Source organism: Salmo trutta, chromosome 6 (genome assembly GCF_901001165.1).
Source record: "Salmo trutta chromosome 6, fSalTru1.1, whole genome shotgun sequence".
In the NCBI taxonomy this organism is placed as follows: domain Eukaryota; kingdom Metazoa; phylum Chordata; class Actinopteri; order Salmoniformes; family Salmonidae; genus Salmo; species Salmo trutta.
Genome location: NC_042962.1, coordinates 27,893,525 through 27,918,307, shown reverse-complemented (window position 1 = coordinate 27,918,307; position 24,783 = coordinate 27,893,525). Strand labels below are relative to the sequence as shown.

At 41.3% G+C, this 24,783-nt stretch overlaps 1 protein-coding gene and 1 long non-coding RNA gene across 11 annotated transcripts in view; one reads left to right on the top strand and one right to left on the bottom strand.

The window, feature by feature from the left end:
* Positions 1-24,783, bottom strand: part of LOC115195794 (collectin-12) — a 66,187-nt gene that overhangs the window by 7,593 nt on the left and 33,811 nt on the right. For both annotated transcript variants that reach the window (XM_029756053.1, XM_029756052.1), the window contains one exon: positions 10,697-10,819. In XM_029756053.1, coding sequence (XP_029611913.1) covers positions 10,697-10,819 — 123 coding nt within the window. The remainder of the gene's footprint in view (positions 1-10,696; positions 10,820-24,783) is intronic.
* Positions 14,762-19,323, top strand: LOC115195798 (uncharacterized). Of its 9 annotated transcripts, XR_003878750.1 has the most exons (9): positions 14,764-14,899; positions 15,018-15,065; positions 15,521-16,333; positions 16,427-16,563; positions 16,649-16,742; positions 16,881-17,219; positions 17,307-17,490; positions 17,731-17,853; positions 18,075-19,323. It is a non-coding gene; the product is annotated as an uncharacterized LOC115195798 (long non-coding RNA). The 9 variants fall into 9 exon arrangements; XR_003878748.1 differs by having other exon boundaries at positions 14,762-14,899; positions 15,018-16,333; XR_003878745.1 differs by having other exon boundaries at positions 14,764-15,065.

The following is a 24,783-nucleotide window of genomic DNA, read 5'->3' as shown; positions in this document are numbered from 1 at the left end:
GCTCAACAAAACTGCTGATACAGACCACGTGGTTAAAACTTGCAAAAGTACTCTACTAAAGGCTGTAAACAAGTGATTCAGTGGCATTCTCTCTGAGCCTCTTTACTGTGTCGCCACCATGCTCGATGCTAGGTATAAGGACCTCTACTTCGATGCAGACATGAAATCGGGTTTCCGTGAAATGTTACAGACACAGCTGGACAAATTGGAAACGGAAACAGTGACAGTGCGCACCGAGGAAGAGGACCCATGACAGAAGAGGCCACAGACAGACAGAGCTTGTGAGAACAGACGCTGGGAGACGAGAAGCAAGTACAGGGAGTGAATATTTAATAAATAACCGACATGAAACAAAACAAGGACAGCGTCTGGACAGGGGGACAAAACAACATTAATGCTGACATGGGGATCAAACTGAGGAATAGACAGATAAAGATGAGGCAATCAATAAAGTGATGGAGTCCAGGTGAGTCCAATGAAGCGCTGATGCGCGTAACGATGGTGACAGGTGTGCGTAACGATGAGCAGCCTGGCACCCAGGCGTGACAGAGCTAAAAAATATTTGAAAAGGAACAGTTCCACCATATTAAAACGACAGTTCAGTTCACATAACAGCCCACTGGCCACAGACGTCAGTTCAACGTGTATTCCACATTGGTTCAACGTAATTTCATTGAAATGACGTGGTGACAACATAGATTCAACCAGTGTGTGCCAAGTGGGAGGGTCGACCTTAAAATGAGGGACAGGTTTTTCTTTTAATTTAAAATTAATCACTAATCACATGAAGTAAATAATCATCTTCAGAAATGACTTTGTAAAAGCAACAAAATAACTAGGGCTTTACACTTTACACTGATGGTAAAAACGTTGAGAAATGTTGGGGTTAAGTGGGTTAAAATCTTCCTGGAAATCACAGAGGGTGCACAGAGGGGCATGTCAAAATGCAAATTTATTGGATTTTCCACATGGTCTATATTAAAGGGCACTTAATTGAATATAACCAGATTTTAAAATTCTATATTAGTGCACAATTTCTACTTAAAATATCAAAGGGAAGCAAAAGGCACTCATTTCATGGAACATCCCAATTAAGGAAGAAGTAGAGTGATGACAGAACATCTAACTAACAACGACAGAGAGAATGGAAGGCAACCGCTTGGAAACGAGAGATGAGAGACAGAGAAATAACAATGTGTCATTCTTTAAACCCGCCAAGGATGAGTGTACTTTTCTCATTGTCAGCAAACAATGGAAAGAAATGCCCTGCGGAAATAGAAACCCAGAACTTCATACATGCTTTTAACGACTTGCATGTGTTCGTCTGTAATTGTGCTAAGCTAAAATGGGAGTAGACTGAATCGCTTGATTCATGCCATATTAACATGCATGCGTAACATGGAATTCAGCCCAAAAGTACATTTCCCCATTTAGATAGAATTTATTTCAGGTGAGTGTCTTATCAAGAGTGCTGTGGTGTTAGAAGCACTCCTACCTGATAGTGTTGACTTGGGCCCATATTCACAAAGCGTCTCAGAGTAGGAGTGCTGATCTAGGATCAGGTCCCACCCCCTACTTATTCATTAAGATTTAAGGCAATGATCATCCTAGATCAGCACTCCTACTCTGAGTCACTTTCTGGATATGGGCCTGGTATGGGTGGTGTCATAGACATGTAGTAGTGTTTGTGAAACTCAGAAGTAATTGCTTTCGCATGTTTGAGAAAGTGTTTACTACATAAACTCTCTGAACGTATAATCCTCCCAGGATCCCACTCTTTCCATTGCAGGAAACAAAAGATCAAAACAACATTTCCAACCATTCCTAGAAATGTCTCCAGACTTGAAACAGAGAAGTCATAAAATTATGATGTAAAATGGCTTCGTACAGAGTAGACGTCCTAATATTTTGGGAAACTCAAGTCGCCTGTATATGGAAATCAAATGCCACTCGGGATGTAGCCTTCTCAGCCTGGTGGATGGATGTACAGTACCAGTCAAAATTTGGAAACACCTACTCATTCAAGGGTTTTTCTTTATTTTACTATTTTCTAAATTGTAGAATAATAGTGAAGACATCAAAACTATGAAATAACATATGGAATCAAAAGTTGTAAAAGATGGCGCCAGAGGAGATGGCTGCTGTTTTACGGGCTCCTAACCAATTGTGCAATTGTGTGTGTTCTTTCACGTTATTTGCAACTTATTTTGTACATAATGTTTCTGCCACCGTCTCTTATGACCGAAAAGAGCTTCTGGATATCAGGACATTTTACATTTACATTTTAGTCATTTAGCAGACGCTCTTATCCAGAGCAACTTACAGTAGTGAATGCATACATTTCATACAATTTCATACATATCATACAATTTTTTTCTGTGCTGGCCCCCCGTGGGAATCAAACCCACAACCCTGGTGTTGCAAACACCATGCTCTACCAACTGAGCTACAGGGAAGGACAGCGATTACTCACCTCGTACTGGACAAAGCATTTTTCTTTTTCTTTGACGCGAAGGATTTACTTCAGACACCCAACAAGGCCCAAATCCCCATCATTCGCATGAAGAAGATACAGAGATATTGGGGACATGGGTCGGGGTGCCTGGTAAGGATCCGACGGCGAGTGAGTAATCCCCTTTGGATAATAAAATGGATGAGTTCTGATCAAGACTATCCTACCAATGGGACATTAAAAACTGTAATATCTTATGTTTCACAGAGTCATGGCTGAACAATGACATGGATAACATACAACTGGCTGGGTGTTTCGGTCCATCGGCAAGATAGAACAGGTGCCTCCAGTAAGACAAGGGGTGGCGGTCTGTGTCGATTTGTCTCAAGGTTTTGCTCACCTGAGGTAGAGTATCTCATGATAAGCTATAGACCAAGAGAGTTTTCATCTATATTTTTCGTAGCTGTCTATTTACCACCACAAACTGATGCTGGCACTAAGACGGCACTCAACGAGCTGTATAAAGCCATAAGCAAAAAATATAATGCTCATCCAGAGGCAGCGCTCCTAGTGGCCAGGGACTTTAATGCAGGGAAACTTAAATCCGTTTTACCTCATTTCTACCAGCATGTCACATGTGCAACCAGAGGAAAAAAAACTCTAGACCACCTTTAAACATCACACAGAGACACGTACAAAGCTCTCCCTCGCCCTCCATTTGGCAAATCTGACCATAACTCTATCTTTCTGATTCCTGCTGACAAGCAAAAATTAAAGCAGGAAGTACCAGTGACTCGCTTAATGAGGAAGTGGTCAGATGATGCAGATGTTAACCTGTTAGGGCTAGGGGGCAGTATTTACACGGCCGGATAAAAACGTACCCGATTTAATCTGGTTACTACTCCTACCCAGTAACTAGAATATGCATATAATTATTGGCTTTGGATAGAAAACACCCTAAAGTTTCTAAAACTGTTTGAATGGTGTCTGTGAGTATAACAGAACTCATATGGCAGGCAAAAACCTGAGAAGATTCCTTAAAGGAAGTGCCCTCTCTGACAAGGTCTTGTTCTTCTTGTCTCTGTTTATTGAAGACATTTACATTTTTACATTTTAGTCATTTAGCAGACGCTCTTATCCAGAGCGACTTACAGTAGTGAATGCATACATTTCATACAATTTCATACATATCATACATTTTTTTTCTGAGGATCTTTGCTGTAACGTGACACTTCCTACGGCTCCCATAGGCTCTCAGAGCCCGGGAAAAAGCTGAATGATGTCATTCCAGCCCCAGGCTGAAACACATTTGCGCTTTTGGCAAGTGGCCGATAAGAGGATAATGGGCTTAGGCGCATGCACGAGTCGATCCCGTGCTTTATTTTCTTTCGTCTATTTACCTAAACGCAGATTCCCGGTCTGAATATTATCGCTTTTTTATGAGAAAAATGGCATAAAAATTGATTTTAAACAGCGGTTGACATGCTTTGAAGTACGGTAATGGCATATTTAGAATTTTTTTGTCACGAAATGCGCCGTGCTCGTAACCCTTATTTACCATTCGGATAGTGTCTTGAACGCACGAACAAAACGCCGCTGTTTGAACATAACTATTGATTATTTGGGACCAAACCAACATTTGTTATTGAAGTAGAAGTCCTGGGAGTGCATTCTGACGAAGAACACCAAAGGTAATCAAACTTTTCTAATAGTAAATCGGAGTTTGGTGAGTACTAAACTTGCTGGGTGTCTAAATAGCTAGCCCTGTGATGCTGGGCTATCTACTTAGAATATTGCAAAATGTGCTTTCACCAAAAAGCTATTTTAAAATCGGACATATCGAGTGCATAGAGGAGTTCTGTATCTATAATTCTTAAAATAATTGTTATGCTTTTTGTGAACGTTTATCGTGAGTAATTTAGTAAATTGTTAGTAAATTCGCCGGAAGTTTGCGGGGGGTATGCTAGTTCTGAACGTCACATGCTAATGTAAAAAGCTGGTTTTTGATATAAATATGAACTTGATTGAACAAAACATGCATGTATTGTATAACATAATGTCCTAGGTGTGTCATCTGATGAAGATCATCAAAGGTTAGTGCTGCATTTAGCTGTCTTCTGGGTTTTTGTGACATTATATGCTAACTTGAAAAATGGGTGTCTGATTATTTCTGGCTGGGTACTTTGCTGACATAATCTAATGTTTTGCTTTCGTTGTAAAGCCTTTTTGTATTCAGACAGTGTGGTTAGATTAACGAGCGTCTTGTCTTTAAAATGCTGTAAAATAGTCATATGTTTCAGAAATTGAAGTAATAGCATTTCTAAGGTATTTGAATAACGCGCCACAGGATTCCACTGGCTGTTACGTAGGTGGGACGATTTGGTGCCACCTACCCTAGAGAGGTTAAGCTGTTTTGCTAGCGTAGACTGGAATCTGTTCTGGGATTCTTCCAATGGCATTGAGGAGTACACCACATCAGTCACTGGCTTCATCAAAAGTGCATCGATGACGTCGTCCCCACAGTGACCACACGTACATACTCCAACCAGAAGCTATGGATTACAGGCAACATCAGCACTGAGCTAAAGGGTAGAGCTGCCGCTTTCAAGGAGCGGGACTCTAACCTGAACGCTAAAAACAAATCCCGCTATGCCCTCCGACGAACCATCAAACAGGCAAAGTGTCAGTACAGGACTAAGATTGAATAGTACTACACCGGCTCCACGCTCATCGGATGTGGCAGGGCTGGCAAACTATTACGGACTACAAAGGGAAGCACAGCCGTGAGCTGCCCAGTGCCACTAGCCTACCAGATGAGCTAAATAACTTCTATGCTCGCTTCGAGGCAAGCAACACTGAAGCATGCATGAGAGCATCAGCTGTTCCAGAAGACTGTGTGATCACGCTCTCCATAGCCGATGTGAGTAAGACCTTTAAACAGGTCAACAGTCACAAGGCCGCTGGGCCAAACGAATTACCAGGATGTGTACTCCAAGCATGCGCTGACACACTGGCAAGTATGTTGACTGACATTTTCAACCTCTCCCTGACCGAGTCTGTAATACCAACATGTTTCAAGCAGACCACCATAGTCCCTGTGCCCAAGAACACCAATTTAACCTGCCTAAATGACTACCGACCCATAGCACTCACGTCTGTAGCCATGAAGTGCTTTGAAAGGCTGATCATGGCTCACATCAACACCATTATCCCAAAAACCCTAGACCCACATCAATTTACTTTCCGCCCCAACAGATCCACAAATGCACTATTGTACTCCAAACTGCCCTTTCCCACCTGGACAAAAGGAACACCTATGTGAGAATGCTATTCATTGACAACAGCTCAGCGTTCAACACCATAGTGCCCTCAAAGTTCACCACTGAGCTAAGGACCCTGGGACTAAACACCTCCCTTTGCAACTGGATCCAGGACGTCCTGATGGGCCGCCCCCAGATGGTAAGGGTAGGTAACAACACATCTGCCACGATGATCCTCAACATGGGGGCCCCTCAGGAGGGGGTGCTCAGTCCCCTCCTGTACTCCATGAATGCATGGCCAAGTACGACTCCAACAGTATGACTCCAACACCATCATTAAGTTTGCCGACGACACAACAGCCTGATCACCAACAACGAGACAGACTATAGGGAGGAGTTCAGAGACCTGGCAGTGTGTTGCCAGGATAAGATCCTCTCCCTCAACGTAATCAAGACAAAAGAAATGATTGTGGACTACAGGAAAAGGAGGACCGAGCACACGCCCCTTCTCATCAACGAAGCTGTAGTGGAGCAGGTTGAGCGCTTCAAGTTCTTTGGTGTCCACATCACCAACAAACTATCATGTTCCAAACACACCAAGACAGTTGTGAAGAGGGCACGACAATGCCTATTCTCCATCAGGAGACTGAAAAGATTTGGCATGGGTCCTCAGATCCTCAAAAAGTTCTACAGCTGCACAATCGAGAGCATCCTGACTGGTTGCATCACCACCTGGTATGGCAAATGCTCGGCTTCCGACTGCAAGGCACTGCAGAAGATAGTGCGTACGGCCCAGTACATCACTGGGGCCAAGCTTCTTGCCATCCAGGACCTCTATACCAGGCGGTGTCAGAGGAATTTTGTGGAATTTCTTTCCTTCTTAATGCGTTTGAGCCAATCGGTTGTGTTGTGGCAAGGTAAGGGTGGTATACAGACGATAGCCCTATTTGGTACAAGACCAAGTCCATATTATGGCAAGAACAGCTCAAATAAGCAAAGAGAAATGACAGTCCAACATTCCTTTAAGACATGAAGGTAAGTCAATCTGGAAAATTTCAAAAGCTTTGAAAGTGCAGTCGCAAAAACCATCAAGCTCTATGATGAAACTGGCTCACATGAGGACCACCACAGGAAAGAAAGACCCTGAGTTTCCTTTGCTGCAGAGGATAAGTTCATCAGAGTTACCAGCCTCAGAAATTGCAGCCCCAATAAATACTTCACAGAGTTCAAGTAACAGACACATTTGAACATCAACTGTTCAGAGAAGACTGCGTGAATCAGGCCTTCATGGTCGAATTGCTGCAAAGGAACCACTACTAATGGACACCAATAATATAAAGAGACTTGCTTGGGCCAAGAAACACGAGCAATTGACAATAGACCAGTGGAAATGTGTCTTTTGGTCTGATGAGTCCAAATTTGAGATTTTGGTTCCAACCGCCGTGTCTTTGTGAGTCGCTGAGTAGGGGAACAGATGATCTCCGCATGTGTAGTTCCCAACGTGAAGTACGGAGGAGGAGGTATGATGATGTGGGGGTCCTTTGCTGGTGACACAGTCTATGATTTATTTAGAATTTAAGGCACACTTAAACAACTTCTTTGGGATCGGTGTCCCATCCACGGGACGGTTAAGCTAACGCAGGCTAATTCGATAAGCATGAGGTTGTAAGTAACAAGAACATTTCCCAGGACATAGACAAATCTGATATTGGCAGAAAGCTTAAATTATTGTTAATCTAACTGCACTGTCCAATTTACAGTAGCTATTACAGTGAAAGAATACCATGCTATTGCTTGAGGAGAGTGCACAATTTTGAACATGAAAAGTTATTAATAACCAAATTAGGCACATTTGGGCAGTCTTGATGCAACAAAAATGCAATGGCTCATTGGATCAGTCTAACACTTTGCACATACACTGCTGCCATCTAGTGGCCAAAATTGCACCTGGGCTGGAATAATACATTATAGCCTTTCTCTTGCATTTCAAAGATGTTGGTACAAAAAAATACAAAAGAACGGTTGGTTTATTCTTTGTATTATCTTTTACCAGATCTATTGTGTTATATTTTCCTACATTCCATTCACATTTCCACAAACGTCAAAGTGTTCCCTTTCAAATGGTACGAAGAATATGCATATCCTTGCTTCAGGGCCTGAGCTACAGGCAGTTAGATTTGGGTATGTAATATTAGGTAGCAGATCCTTGAAGAGGTTTTAATGGCTACCACAGCATTCTGCAGCGATACGCCATCCCATCTTGTTTGTGCTGAGTGGGACTATCATTATTTTTTCATCAGGACAATGACCCAACACACATCCAGGCTGTGTAAGGGCTATTTGACCAAGGAGAGTGATTGAGTGCTGCATCAGATGACCTGGCCTCCACGATCACCTGACCTCAACCCAATTAAGATGGTTTGGAATTAGTTGGACCACAGAGTGAAGGAAAAGCAGCCAACAAGTGCTCACCATATGTGGGAACTCCTTCAAGATTGTCGAAAAAACATTTCAGGTGAAGCTCGTTGAGAGAATGCCAAGAGTGTGCAAAGCTGTAATCAAGGCAAAGGCTGGCTACTTTGAAGAATCTCAAATCTCAAATAGATTTTTGATTTGTTTAACACTTTTTTGGTTAGTCAAATAAAGAAAATCCCTTGAATGAGTAGGTGTGTAACTTTAGAGTGGTACTGTATGTTTAACATTTTCACCTTCATAGATGACTAATCACCCAAAATACTTTTGAAATACAAAAACAATTATGACAGTTTGGAGAAAGCCATATGATCTATAAAAACTCCCTGTCGATTGAAAGAGAAGTTTTACCTCAGATTGGATAGGTATGGCCAGTCTGAATGAAATCTTCCACTGCAAACTAAATGAGACAAATTTCCAGACACCATTCACTACTGTACCACACAGAGCTCGAAAGACACATTCACCTTAAACCATACATTTACTGTACATTGTTTCTCTGTATAACACACACACACAAACACACATACACACACACCAACACTCACATACACACACACACTGTATAATATCTGTCCAAGAGCTATGCCCTACTATGGCATGTGTAGTAGGCCAGCTGTGCTGCAGCTGTGGTTTCTGGGTGTCATCTCTTCCTCACACACAACACACACACACCCACACACTGAGCAGGCACCGAGCATGCACACACAAACGCATGCACACACACACATGCATGCATACACACATACACACAACCTGACAAGTCCGCTTATTTTGGCTAAAGCTCTGATTATAGCCCAGAATGTAGTGACAGATCCCATGCACACAGCCTGAGCACAGAGAGAAACAGAGGAAAAGAAAGGGAAAAATAAATGAATGCAGCAGGAGTGCTGAGTGAGGACAAAGAGAGGGGAGACTCCCCCTACACCCTCTAATTCCCCTCTCTGTGTCCTCTCCTTCCTCATATTCATATTTTTCTGATCCCTACCTCATCCAAACTGGGTCGTGTCTCAGATGCCACCCTATTCCCTATATAGTGCACTACTTTTGACCAGAGCCCCCTGGTCAAAAGTAGTGCACTATGTAGGGAATAGGATGACATTGGGGATGCAGCCCTAGTCTTGCCTGCAAGGAAAGCCTATATCATGGAGGTTCTATATCTCAGTGGAGACCACATACACACCATAAAGAGATAAAGAGACAAAGCGAGGACATTGTTATGGGTGAGAGTAGAGAACACAGGGTCAGAGATATGCTGTATTCTACAGTACAGAATACAGATGTGAGGTGAATAGAGCATTGGGATCTCACTCCACATAACCATCTGGACCTGACTGCATGTGTAGGCTGTGGAGCTGTGGTTCCCTGGACAGCCCAGTACTACAGCTCCGCCAGTAAAAACCCAATTTCAGTGGGTTCTGCTAGAGTGGCACCGAGTTCACCGCTCATCTGGTCTAAATTAGGGATGCATTAAAATATGCAGCGGGGAACAAGGATGAGGATTGACTGCTGACTGACTGAATCCAAGTGTGAGTGTAAAGGACATTACTTTTAATGTAGTTGAGAATCCCCAATAACCACGAGAGATGTAAACCAGTGTCATTTTGAGATGTTGTAAATAGGAAAAAAAACACGTATACACATATGGGAATGTTTAGCGCAATTATCACAAGAACAGTCTTAAGTTTGGCCTTCGGACCGTTGCGGGACAGTTTTCCCAAAGCTGGAAAAATCAGAACGCAGGAAGTGGAGCTCCGCAAAGCCGCGGGTTGGTTCCCGGAGGTGTGATTGGGGGTGTTGGTTAAATAAACAGAGACAGGGTGAATGGGGGGACGTGTGCAGGGGTGCAGGAAGGGTGCAAGGGGGAGGACAGACAACGGTGCTGAGGTTTCGTGGAAAAGCAAAAAAAGGGGGCAGTCTGCGGGTGGCAGACTGTGTGTAAATGTTACGTTAGAGAGAAAAGGGCTTGTTTTAGTTTCAGAGAGTGTGATGATCTTACAGAGTGGGATCTCTCAGAGTTTCCATGACTCTCCCACTAGCCTTAATTAATAACAATGAAACATTGTCCAACAGCATCTATGTCATGTTTGGGCAGACTGGGGTCACTGGGGATGTTAGGCACACAAACACACAACACATACACAGCCTGGTCCCCCCACACACACTCTCCAATGTAATCTTATTTCCTGGCAGGATATGAACAAGGACCCCACGCGCAGTTTGGACAATCACTTTCTCAACAAATCGCACGACTTTAGTAACAACATGCTCGGGCATAATCAGGTTCGGTTGAACAATGACATACACTTTCTATTCTAGGTCTCAAAAGTAGCATGCCCTTTTGACGGACACACAAGCATGACAATATGTCTCTCCCTACCTCTTTAAAGTTGACACCTTATTCCCTATTGGTCCTGGTCAAAAGTTGTGCACTACATAGGGAATAGGGTGCCACTTGGGACGCAGGCATGCATGCACTTTGACTGACAGATAGATGTGTGTCTCTGCTTACCTTTATACCCGAGGACAGCCACAGCGATGGTGAGTAGAGTGCACAGCACGTAGAGTAGTGCTATGGAGGTCTTTAACGCCCACTCATTCTTACACTTAGTGCACTGGGTCCCCTCCTGGATCCCTACACAAGGGAGAGAAATGCAGATGAATAAACATTTGGGGAAATAGTTAGCATATTTCCTTTCCTTCCTACATCAATAGTCACAATGTAGCCATACGAAGTGAAAGGATGTTATGGTTATCATACCAAAACATTTAATACATTGTATGAAGGTCCTGGGTCTCTGTGCATTACCTGTGGCAGGGGTATTCAACTCTTACCCTACGAGGTCCAGAGCCTGCTGGTTTTCTGTTCTACCTGATAATTAATTGCACCCACTTAAATCAGTCCCTGATTAGAGGGGAACAATGAAAAAATGTAGTGAAACTGGTTTCAAGGTCCAGAGTTAAGTTTGAGGGGCCTAGGGGATAGGGTGCCATTGTCATAAGTAGTGGACTATATAGGTAACAGGGTGCCATTTGGAACACATGTGGTCAGGTGTCTATTGCGGCTCAGATGGCTGCAGAGTCAGGCTATGTGGAGACAGCAGAGAGCGAGGTCAGAGTGGGGCCTGGCTGGCCCTATGTGGGCTGGGAATCTGGGGTCTATCCAGGTTCTGGGTCTGAATCTCCAGATCACCGCATCTGGACAAACAGCCTGGAGGCCACATTAAAGGGCCCACTTGTCCCCTGGGGCCCGGTTGGTGAGGGGGCGAGGGACACCAAAGAAACACATACGATGAAGAGATATGATACCAACCTCCTCTGATTCAAACCATGGACCTTCAAGTGCCTCCAACCAGTGGGGAAAGTCACAGAGCCACGCAAGCATTCTCCTACATTCTCTTGGAATATTTCTTTCCAAGGATATCTTTCCTGACAGATGAGTGCCGAGATCCGCAGTGCTGACGGGAACACAGCTGTATTTCATTTGAATTCAGGAAGTGGGGGAAAATTAAAGGTCCTGCTTTCCTAGTACCTGAAATAAAACTCCTTTGCATGTTCAGCGCAAGGAAAGCCACTTCCAAGACATGGAAATTTCCATGGCAACACAAAGGCAGCCTGTGCCAATGCAATCTTTGTGTTAACACTTCTTGGCCTATGCTAAATATATGCTTATTGAGCTTCCTGTTTCGTTTAATGTGATTATGATAATGAATTATATCCTAATAATTTCCATTAAAAGCATTGGTGTAGAAATTGTGATTTCCAGTGAAGCTTAGTCTTAAAAATAAAGGTTCCAGTTGGAACCAAATAAGAACCTTAAATAGGATGGTTCTTTGAGGAAGAGCACACACTCAACACCTTATTTTATGCAAATAATGTGTTTAGCCTTATTTACATATTTCCCAGGGTGCCTTTCAAGTGAATTTTAGAGTACTACCCATGACTGTGTTTGCTAGTAACAGAGACATTTATTGTTTCTTTCATTCATTTTAACCATGTGACATTTGTCAAGTGAGATCCTAATTGAATGACTCAATGTTTAAAGGCAATTTATATTTCGTAAGGCCTTATTTTGAGGGTCTAGTTAAACCCTAACAAGGTGACCTGACACTCATGGTTTACAGGCCACATCAGGCCTGTAAAGTAACGTGTTATTCCTATTACAATCCAGACAGAGTGGGGATATCCAACATTCTGAATTTGTTTTCACCTGCAACCTATATTTAGAATGACTGCTAGGGTTGGGAGTATTAAGATACTGTATGATACTACCTAAAGCAGAGGTATTCAACTCTTACCCTACAAGATCCAGAGCCTGCTGGTTTTCTGTTCTACCTGATAATTAATTGCACACAGCTGCTGTCCCAGGTCTAAATCAGTCCCTGATTAGAGGGGAACAGTAAAAAAAAATATTAATAAAGCAGTGGAACTGGCTTCAAGGCCCAGAGTTGAGTTTGAGGGACCTAAAGCATCTAAACTGGGACCACCATTTCAGTAACGGGTGCAATAAGTCCAAGTAACAGATTTGATTAGTTTAGAAAAATGTATGTTATTTAAATTTGAGTAGCATAAGATTAGTTAATCAATCAGAAACATAGATATTGAAACAAACAAATCTAAAAATCAATGCATGCTGTGAAATATGATAATGATGGGCGTGGTTTTGGTTCAGCTATGGTTATTAACACCAACACTGAGGTTATTTTACACCACTTAGTGTTAATTTGACTCTTTACAGTGTTAATTTAAGCCCTGAATCAACACTAGAAATGTTACACTAGTTAACACTGCCCAATGTGCTCTGTGCTATGAAAGGGACACATCTGCAGCCTTCCATACATTTCAAGAACCTTTTAGAACTTTGAAGAACCATAGATGCCACGCGAAGAATCCCACACTTAACTAAAAGGTTATTCTTTATCGGGCAAGAGTTCTCCAAGGAACTTTAAGAGCTGAGGAAGGAAGGACCATTTAAGAATCATAATTTTCTTCAGTGCACTGGAACCATTTGGTGCTAGAGCTCTTGAGTCACCACCCATACAATTGAAAAGAGGTATAGCTAGCAACGGATAGCTTTAGCCAATTAGAACATACTGGAGTGATCAGGTTGTCAATGTAAATAAGAAATCATTTATTAATTGATTATAAAAAAGTTTGTCAGGTTGCTCGGCTGCTATAGGGCCACAGTGGGACTTGAAGATGCATTGTGTCCACACAGCCAAGTCAGAGTGAACATTTTATTTACCTGAAAGAGTGTTGAGGCAAAGCAATCCTATGAGGCAAAGCATATGCAAACACAGTTCAACACTCCAAGCTTTCACTAGCTCCTAGCCAACCTTGAGTCATTCAGGTTGACTCAACTCCCTGGCGGTCCAAGCAAGCAGCAGTTCACTAACTTCACTTTAGCTCACTGAGGCTAATTATGCACTCCCCATCGCCCCTAACAACCACATGGAGCACTTCAGCAGTCAGCACACTGCTCTATTACACAACATGTTAAGATAACACAACTGGAGAGCTGATCTTTTCATTACTGTTACTCTTTAACAACAGTCACTCTACAGCGCATCCAGAAAGTATTCAGACCCCTTGTCTTTTTTCACATTTAGTTACGTTACAGCCTTATTCTAAAATTGATTCATTTTATTTTTCCTCATCAATCTACATACAATGACAAAGCAAAAATAGGTTTTTAGAAATTTTAGCAAAGAAATGGTTGTCCTTCTGGAAGATTCTCCCATCTCCACAGAGGAACTCTGGAGCTCCTTCAGAGTGACCATTGGGTTCTTGTTCACCTCCCTGACCTTTCTCCCCCAATTGCTCAGTTTGGCTGGGCGGCCAGCCCAGGAAGAGTCTTGATGCTTCCAGACTTCTTCCATTTAAGAATGATGGAGGCTACTGTGTTCTTGGGGACCTGCAGATATTTTTTGGAGTACTTCCCCAGGTCTGTGCCTCTACACAATCCTGTCTCGTAGCTCTACGGACAATTCCTTCAACCTCATGGCTTGGTTTTTTCTCTGACATACACTGTCAACTGTAAGACCTTATATAGACAGGTGTGTGTCGTTCCAAATCATGTCCAATCAATTGAATTTACCACAACTGGACTCCAATCAAGTTGTTGAAACATCTCAAGGACGATCAATGGAAATAGGAAGTACCTGAGCTCAATTTCGAGTCTCACACCAAAGGGTCTGAATACTTGTGAAAATAAGTTATCTGTTTTTTTTTAAATAAATATGCTAAAATGTCTAAAAACCTGTTTTCACAAAAAACCTGTTTTGTCATTATGGGGTATTGTGTGTAGATTGAGGAGGAAAAATATAAATTTCATCCATTTTAGAATACGGCTGTATCATAACAAATGTGGAAAAATTAAAAGGGTCTGAATACTTTCTGAATGCACTGTAATTACAGCTAAAGAAGGTAATTAATCAAGAGAAAGTCAAAGAAGGAGAGTACACAGCAAAAATTGGAGTGTTGAAATTTCAGGGTTAAACATTTCCGAGTTGATTTTCACTCCCAGAGTGTAATTTTAACACATTCTGATTTAAATGGTGTTCAGTGTTAGAGTTATTTGACAGAGTTGATCCGGTCAGTGTTAACCCAACTCCGCAGAGATGTAATTAAGCTCCGCCCATGCATTTCACTTCGTCGGTTGGAGACAGAGGAGACAAGTCGGCGCCATTTTCTCCCTCCCATGCAGTACTACACGGTAAGTGCAATTAACTCAAACTTACTGAAACAATTATAAATTGATGCTGAGAATTTCAGTATGAACAATGAAACATCTACAGAGAATATATGCCTAACAAAACCGTGTTTGTTGCCAGGTCTGAGCAGCAAATTTGTCCTGGTGATTAGCTAGCTAGAAGTGTATGGTAAGCTAGCTAACAGTTTGTTACTTAAACCGTCTCCAACTTTATCAATGATGATTTATTGAAAGGAAAAACAAAGCGTTATGTTTTTTTACTGTATAAAATCTTGTTTGAGGCAGGAGCTAACGTCTTTTCCCCCCCTTCACCAGTTAATTGTACTGAAATTACTAAGTTAAAGCTAAAGTACAAAATTAGCAGAAAATCGGGCTGTGACTGATATTAAACATTTATTAAACATTTAAGTGCTTCATTAAATACTGATGAGTCAATGCATAAGCAGCATTTTAATATCTCAGTCACAGCGCGATTTTCTGAAAATTAGTACTTTTTCCAACAGTGCAGGTCACAGAATCTGATGGGTCACCAAAAATGGTGTAACACTGTCGACTTAGCTTTAATCTTTATCGTTCTTCCTTTAAATGTTTATTTACTTTGTCAAACTTCCTTGCATGTCTCAGTCAAAATGCTGGTCCAGGTGAAGGACAGCCAACAGCAGAAATATGTGAAGCTGGATGAGGATGAAGGACGGTTTGACTTTATGCAATTCCATGAAAACGGTTAGCATGGCTTTAAAAACTCGTTGTGCAAGCTCCTTAATGTTGTCGATTCTGATTTTCTTTACATGCCTTTATCAGACTCTTTTATACGGTAAATGGGGTTAAATTGCTAATCATTTTCAGTTCTGTAATGTGTGCATCATAGAGTGTAAAGTATTAATATACACCAAAACAGTCACGAAAAAAAGCCAATCATCAATTTGGACTTAAGAGGGAATGGGTTATGTGAGGGAAAATGCTCTAGGTATATTTAAGGGTTATACAGTGTGTATTCAACGTGAAGAGTTATTGGCTGTGAGGCAAGAAACAGTGCTGACTTCAAAGGCACATTCAGTTTGACCTTACTATCTTTTCCAGTCATGGAGAGATTTTGCCTGCCACCTGATGCAAAAGTTATATACAAGGATGCAACAGGGACAGAAGTTGATGCAGAAATATTCAGCGACCTCGTTGGACAAGGCAATGTGGTGCTGACACTATTCTCAGATCAGGGTGAGATATCAAGGCAGGTATAATAAAGAACTTTACACCTTACATAATATAATTATTTGCATTTTTTCTATTCCTTTAGAATTCTCTGATTTCTCCTTGTCTTCTGCTTCTGAGACGTCTGACTCAAGCTTCAGCTCAAGTGCATCAACTATAATCCTAGATGATGTCCCTAGCAAGAGACAAAGAATTGAGGATACACATGATGCTGTGTCTGCTGAACAGGTTTCTTAAAGCTTTCACATTTTTTCACTCTGAGTCTCTAGAAAAGCTATTTATCACCATGTTTTGTATTGTAATGTTTTTGTTTTGTATTAGTTGATTGAAGCTGTGCTAAGAGGCAAGTCTGGGGGTGAAGAAGTACTACAGGAGTACCAAACAACAGAAACCCTAACAGATGCTGCAAGAAGAAAAATGGTTAACATCCTGGTGGCTTACATGATTGACAATCATGGGTATGTTTGTTTCACATAGTTTTTATTTGTACCAGATAACTGCATGGCCATTGCATAAATGTACTAATTTAATATCTCCTCTCAGGCACCGCCCCACTAAAGCAATCAGAGAAGATTATGCGCGTGGGATAGTGATGTTGTTCCCTTCCCTCAAGGATCCATATTCCAAGAAGGGCTATGTAATAGGCATTATTATTGTTAACTCTTTCATGTCATGTTGTGACACAAAACTGTGGATGACATTGATATTTGAATTCCGTGAGATTTCTCATGAGCCTGGTATGACAACGCATTTATTTTCTTTTTTTCCATTTCAGGAACACTTCTATGATGCTGCAAGCAGCACAGGATACATTTCTGGCGTCTGAAAACAGTCCAGAGGAAGATTCGTCGAGGATCTGCACTGCTACCAAATAGCCCAATTGACTTTTCTCCAGGGGGCCCAAATTTCCAAAGGACTGTTAATGTTGAAAGGCAGCTTGATGGTGATGCTTGCCAAGAGGCCATGTCTTTGCTCAACCATACCACAGACAATTCCCTGATTTTTCCAGAAGATGAGAGAGACCTTTCAGCACCGTCAGAAGCTCGTTAATGACCCAGGCAGAAGTGTTGATATCCTCGCCAGCTTCCCAAGATTCCTGGATACAAAAGGATTGGTAAGTTTGGGATGAGATGTTTAGAATGGCTTGAAATTTGAAAGTATTTCCTGAAGTAGTAGTAGATGAATATCTTCTTTCTTAAAGGTGGACCAAGACTTCACTCTCCTATTTGATGGCGACACATCCTCCAGGCTTCTTCAGAAATGGGATTTGTTCTTCAAGCCAAATGTCATAAAAGAGGCTAAGCGGCTCACCTCAACACCAGAGTTGCGTCGCTTGGTGCAGTCAGCAGAAAGTCCCCCAGGAAGTGATCTTGATGAGCCAACAAGTGAGTTTTTATTTTATTTTAATAAATTTGCTATAATTGCAGTTAAATTATAACTGCAATAATATTTCATTTGTTTATTCTGTGTATCTCTGAACGTTGATCTGATTTTTGGGATAAATGTGACTAATAGATGGATGACTGTTTAAAACGTTCTCATAATGCCTCCCTGTTCTCATTCAAACTTTAAAAGTATTACATTTGAAGAGTTTTCAGTTAATTCTTGTGACTCTTTGTCCTCAGCCTACGACCAAGAAATGGCTTCCCTGTTGTTGCTGTTACATCTCCTTCCACCACCTCCAGGGGGACTGAAGTCTCCAAAAATTAGTGCATGTGATGCAGTTGAGACTTGTTGTCTTTCATAAGGTAATTATATTATTAACGTGATTATAATAATTTGTCACGTCACCTTCTTAGCCACATATGTAAATGAGGGTTGTTAAAAAGTGGATGGAATTGTAATTAAGTCTTCATTCCCATCTTGCACTAGCCAATGAAAGCTGTTTGAATAATCACTTCTATAATGTAGTTTTCTCTGGCTGCACATTATTCTTGTCTAATTTTCAGTTTTCTGATCTCAACCCTAGTCATGCTGCAGTTTGGAGGAGCATCTCCGCAACCAGCAGGATCGGCAGCCGTACCTCCTCGCTGTTGGGCGTCAGAAGAGCAAGATTGAGAGCTTCTACATCACAATGGATAAGCGTCTCATCCCATTTAAGGCAAACCGTTTAATTCATTGAAGTATTTCCATGTTTGTAATAACTATTCATTTGATATCATGCATGATCTTCTTGAGGGTGTGTTTCAGTATGAGATCAAATTGCTTTTTGGATATCTCACGCAACACTATGTCAGAACAGGACTTGCTTTCCAGGATTTATTGTTTTGATTATGGATTTTTAGAATGAAAAAATCTTCCTACAAAGATTATTTTGGAGAGTTTTGGCAATGGCATTGGTTTGAATTCTATTCAGACATTGTCTTGTGAAAAACATCCCACTGTTTGACATTATTCCTGCAGGAAACAAAAACTGGAATTTGTTACTGTTGTTACTTCAAATAATGAACATAGTTTTTTCACCTTCTCTCACTCTAGGTATGACAATATATTTAAAGCATTTGATTGTTGACCACCACAAACTATTTAAGCACTTGTATCCACATAAAATGATGCTTAGGTATCAAGTTTCTATGATCCATTACCCATCTTCTATAAGGAAAATTGGCCCCTTATTATATACGTGGTGTATGAGGTTTGAGGCCAAACACAAGCTGTTTAAAGATTGTTTTAAAAATTTCAAAAACATAACCAAATCGCTTGCTAAAAAGCATCAGATGGCCATTGCTTATCACTGGGAAACCTTCACCCTCAACCAAAATGAGTATGGGCCAATTAAATCTTTTCTCTTCAGAGATGAGAATGTCGTCAACAATGAAATGCTTGAAACGATCTTGTCAAAAGATGTTTTCTCAACTAGTTGGGTTAAAGTTGATGGTGTAGAATATAAAGCTGGACTAGTTATTTGCAGTGCAACGGAAGAAGACATGCCAGTCTTTTGTCAAATAAGTGATGTACTTTTGGTTGAAGATCTTTTTTTTTTTTTTGACAAACAAGCTATTTACAGAGAATTTTGATGACCATCATCATGCATTCAGAGTATTACGAAGTGTGGAAAGATGTCTACTAAAAATGTCTGAGCTTAAATTTCATAAACCGTTTGATATTCAAAGCTCATACAATGTTTCAGATGAAAGTATGTACATTACCTTCATTCACAATGTTTTAATTCAACTGACTGCAAGGGAGAAGGCACAAATAAATGTTTTTGACAATGATTGTTTATTGTGATTCATTATTATTATTATTATTATTATAAGTATATATTTAATTAAATAATATTGAATAAATTAACAATTCATTTTAACATTTTTTCAGTGTAGATAATTGACACTTTAGGGAGTGAAATTAACACTACCCAAATAGTTAATAAAAATGAACACTACCCAAATAGTTAATAAAAATTAACTCGGAGCAGTGTTACTTTAACTCTGTTTTGCGAGTTAAAGAAGGAACTCTGGCAGAGTGTTAAATGTTTAACTATTTTGAAAGTGTTAATTTAACTCTGGAGAGTGTGGACCTATATAAACCCTCAAAAAGTGTTGAAATCAACTCTGTGGGAGTTAATTCAACACTGGACTTTTTGCTGTGTAGAGAGAAAAAGAGACGGACAAAGGGCGATAACAGTTGGGAAGCAGCAAGAAAGAAGAGAGAGGAAAAAGACAGAGAGAAATAAAGAGAATGAGACAGAAATGAGAGAGCGAGAGAGCGCGAGAGAGAGAGATGAATGATAGCACCTGTACACCTTGCTATCCTGACATCATATATGTTTCCTTTTGGAGCTGAGGTACCTTGTCCAGCTCTCTGTGAGTCACAAATGGCATCCTCACATGGCTTATGATGCACCCATCTATAACTGGCCCCTCGGTGGCCCCCTTAAAATCTCTTAACAAGGACTAGCGCCTGCCAAGAATATCTCTTACAATCACTGTGCCAGTTCTGTGTGTGCAGTCAGTTATACAGAATCACGTCAGACAGGTCCAATAGCAGCTGGCAAATGTCTTGGTCAGTGACAAAGATCCGCTTCAATCTGTGGTTTGCCTCTATGCATAGATCATTGTAGATCATGGCAATGGTCATTGAGTATGCAGCCGTCAGGGCTAAACAAAATGGATATCAAAGCTTCCGAACATTAATAACGACTGACGTGTGTTTGGAGTACAAACCCAATGCCGGCTTCCACTGCTAAACAAGCACATGAGAACACCACTTCAAAGTAATCAAAAAGGCTTGCGCCAGAAACAGCAGTGCTATCTAAATATGTTGACAGAGTTCTTATAAATCCATTGCTCTGAAAGTAAATCAAAACACTAGAAAATGAATTTTTACAATACACAGACAAGGCGTTCCAACTTTTTCGTCGTTAGACAATGTTGACAGGATCAACTGAGCTCCCAGGATTAGCTGTCCAAGTATTCAACATGGAGGACAGCTGTCAAAACACAAACATGGCCACCACAACAACAAAGCAACCTGCAACCCCCTCCATTTTCCAGCTCATTCCATCCCTACTCTTTCCAATCGATGGTCAGATTTAGAGAGAAGGGGGCTGGAGGTATCAGATGAAGCAGCTGTGTTCTGTTGGACTCTTGTGTTTTTCTGCACCCCAGTGAGATCCCAGTGACACTCTCAGTCCAAGGTCGTGATCCAAAGGTCATGGCTTGGTTGTTTGTCGCCCAGTGGGTGACTTCCTGGATGGGCCCTTCAGTCTGACAACAGACACAGGCTATGTCCTAAATGGCACCTTATTCCCTTTGGTCAAAAGTAGTGCACTATATAGGGAGAAGAGTGCCATTTGCCCTGGTCAAAATTAGTGCACTATATAGGGAATAGGATGCTATTTGGGACACCGTATAGATGCTGGACTCCTGACTGCGTCACATCAAAGTTAGGTCAATAAACATTGTCACTCACTGGGAAAGCATCTTTATGTTCATACCATAGGCACCTGGGATACAAGGCCCACAGATTCCCTTGTTGAATGTTAGAAGCCAAGTAGTCATCTGACAGATGTACATTGGACAATTCAAACAAAATGTGAAACATAAACTGCCTGTTCTCATATCAGATCACCAAACCAAATCCACAAAACAGACCGCAACATAGAGGAGAGAACCACTGATAGCTGATGCCATTTAAACATTGAGTTTTGAATTTACCAGAGAGGAAGAGGCAAAGCGAGAGGTTTTACTCCGGCCAAAATCTGTCAACGAAAGACTCCACGAAGTGACTGTAAGCTACAGTGAAAATCATTCACAGGCTGGTCTGTGACTATACACATTTTTTGAGGAAGGATCTGACGCAGACTCCAGAGAAATGGAGACAAGCATGAATGCGATGCTTCCTTCTTCACAGTTTAACAACAATGTGTTGTCTATCTGTGGAGTTTCATGGTTACTTCAGACTGGCTGCTACTCATTCAATTGGACAGTGGTTCGTCATCACTTCCCACAGCTGCACGGTCAAACCTAGGTTAGCCTTGCCGACCACGACCACAAAACAACCAACATCCAGGATACTGAGACCATACTGAGACCATACTGAGACCATACTGAGACCACAGACTGACAAAAACACTTTTATTGCTCACAGCAAAACACAATGCTGCTTCAAACACTAAGAAGTTTTTCCATAACAAGTAAAGAACACCAATCTCTTTTCCAAACTAAGTGCTGTTTGGGATGAACAGTGTACGCTATTGTTCTTCTAATGTTATTGAGTTCTGACATCCTGACAATGTCTACCTTGTTCACATCGGAGGATGCTGTTATGTCCCAGAGCTTTGCCTTTGACTAACGTTTGGTCAGTTTACTGGAACCGTATCCTCACCAAGCCTCATCAACTTGTTCTCTTCTACAAATCGACCATTAAAGGGTCACTCTGGGATTAGAAAAACATAAAACTGCTCAAGTGGCCAATGGATGTACCAATCCCGGATTGCCCTTTTAATTATTGGCCAGAATGTCAAGCGGGACGTCCTTGGGGCAAATGGTCTAGCAGAAACGTACAGCCTTGCTCATTAGAAGACAGAGTTGACTTACAGTAAATATGAGGAGAAAGCTATATTAACCGATGAGGAGCGGAGGTCAGTGAGAGGAGGTCACTCTAAGAGTGATCTGGAACTGTGCCCTGCCTAACACACACGCAACCCTTTCCAGGAATCAGCACAAAATCAGCTCCAAGAGGGCAATCATCGCATTCCTATGTGAAAGTGAACCTCTGGCATCCCGGATGGTTGAGATGGTTGAGAAATAAACTAGTTAGATAGACTCCTGGTGAGAGCACATAAAGACAATGGACCGTCACGGATAACCTTGTTGTGCGAAAAGACCAAAACGATGTCGTTAAAATGCAGGACAATACGGGTGGAATGGTACATTTGTTTTGTAAATCATGCTAAATTCTGGACTTTTCCTGCAGCCCATCTGTGGCTCTTTACTCCAAATAGAAATGAGAAGTTTAATAAGATCGTTTGATATACTGTAAACCAAGCCAAAAGCTCTTTTTACAATTTGGAGGGGGAGGAAGGCTCAATGAATGACTCATATGCAGCTCTGACTTCTTCAATGGCATAAAGTAGTACAAAGTACGAGACAAAGTGTGTGTGTGTGTGTGTGTGTGTGCGTGTGTGCGTGTGTGCGTGTGTGTGTGTGTGTGTGTGCGTGTGTGTGTGTGTGTGTGTGTGTGTGTGTGTGTGTGTGTGTGTGTGCGTGCGTGTCTGTGTGTGTGTGCTTACGCCTATGTCTCTGTGTGTGAATGAATATGCATGAATAAACACATTAGGAAAGTTGAGAAATATACCTAAGGCTGTGGCGGTCATAACATTTTGTCAGCCGGTAATTGTCAAGCAAATAACTGCCTGTCTCACAATAATTGTCCCTTAATTAACATAAACACATTCAGCATCTCCTGGCTTCCACACAAGCCACTGATGCAGACCTTAGGAAAATCTTAATTTTAAAAAGTCTAATAAATCCATTTAATTTTTTAAATCTTTTTTATATTTAACGAGGCAAGTCAGTTAAGAACAAATTCTTATTTACAATGATGGCCTACCCCGGCCAAACCCGGACGACGCTGGGCGCCATATTGTGCGCCTTAATATAGCCTACACCTTCACAATAAATCCATTATTTATTTTAGACAGGTCTAAAGAAACACGATATGTAGAAAATGTAGTCTATTTCAGATTAACAGAATAGCATACTCTGAGTTGTCCTTATGCTAGGCCCTGATCTAGCTATGCCATATGGCTGTGGGCTACACTAGTTCATTTAGCAGACACGATTTGGATAGAATTCCGTGGCATTATTTTATATTATTTTATAGTATGAAGAATACAATTGAACATATTTTCTCCAAACGATTTGAGGGAGTGCGCAAATGCGACTATTCGGTGTTGAGCAGTTAACAAAGAAACAGGTCCTCCTGTATGCTTAATTTAGAGTTATTTATGCAACTTATTTGTGACACAAATGTTGGGATATATGTTTTGATTGTTAATACATTCTAAGGCTGTATGATGCGAATCTAATGATGATTTGAAAAAAGTCTCATGGCTGCACACACTTCATCAGTCTCTCATTCACAATTTGACAAGCACTTGATAATGACTCTGTCACACCAGCCTTCACTTTGGCTTCCCCTCCTGTCCAGCTCAGGCATTCAGCGTCGCCGGCCTTCTAGCTGCTCCTGAGCCTACTGCTGGCAAATGCCCTTCACGCATCAACCCCGGACTTGTCTCGTCATCATTACACACACCTGGTTCCAATCCCCACTCTATCACTGTATATATACTCCCTCTGCCATTTGTCTTTGTCGGTCTTTGAAAATATTACTTGTTTTCATGACAGGAATCTTGCCTACTATTTCCTGAGTACTTTATATTTTGCACTTTGGGTTCATCCTGTGCCTTTTTGTTTATGAAGATATATTTTGAGCACAATATCTTTTGGGTTTCGTCCCACTTTGATCTATGGTGCTTAAATAAATACAGTAGTTCTAAACCTGCGACTGCCTCCTGCCTACTCCTCTCTACACCAGTGACAGCCTCAAATTTCCCAGCTTCATATATAATATAATAATAATCATAATTCCCTTCTCCTGGCCGCGTGCTCTGAAGCGCCCCTCACTCACATGGCTCTCTCAGATATCTACATGATCGGGTCTTTTTCAAAGGCTACTAATGAAGACATACAAATCGGGGACGCAACTGCAAGCGTCCTTTCAAATTCCTATGCGCATATTGAAGGTGTTGGAAGAACTGTCCACATTTATATTTCGTCATCCAACAAGATAGTCAGCCAACAAGATGAGTAGGCCTAACGAACAGCAAAAGCACCAGCCTATGTCAATCTACTCTCTACCATAGTACAAAAGGTGACCTATTCTATTCTGTGTGAGAAATTAATATTCCAAGCATAGTCAAGTGATAGGCTAATATTGTCACCCATCATACTATTCTTGATTTAATCTCGTCTTTAGACATACTAAATAATATATGTGTGACATTTGTTTTGATTTAGAATGGACCACTATCATGCACCTGTCTCAAAACTTGGGAGGGGGAAAAAAATACATGTAATCTATGCACTTAAATAGATAATGGAGGATGCTTTTTCCATGGTTCGTTTTCATGCCAGCCAGGTAGGCTATACTCCTGTTGTAAAGATAAGCAA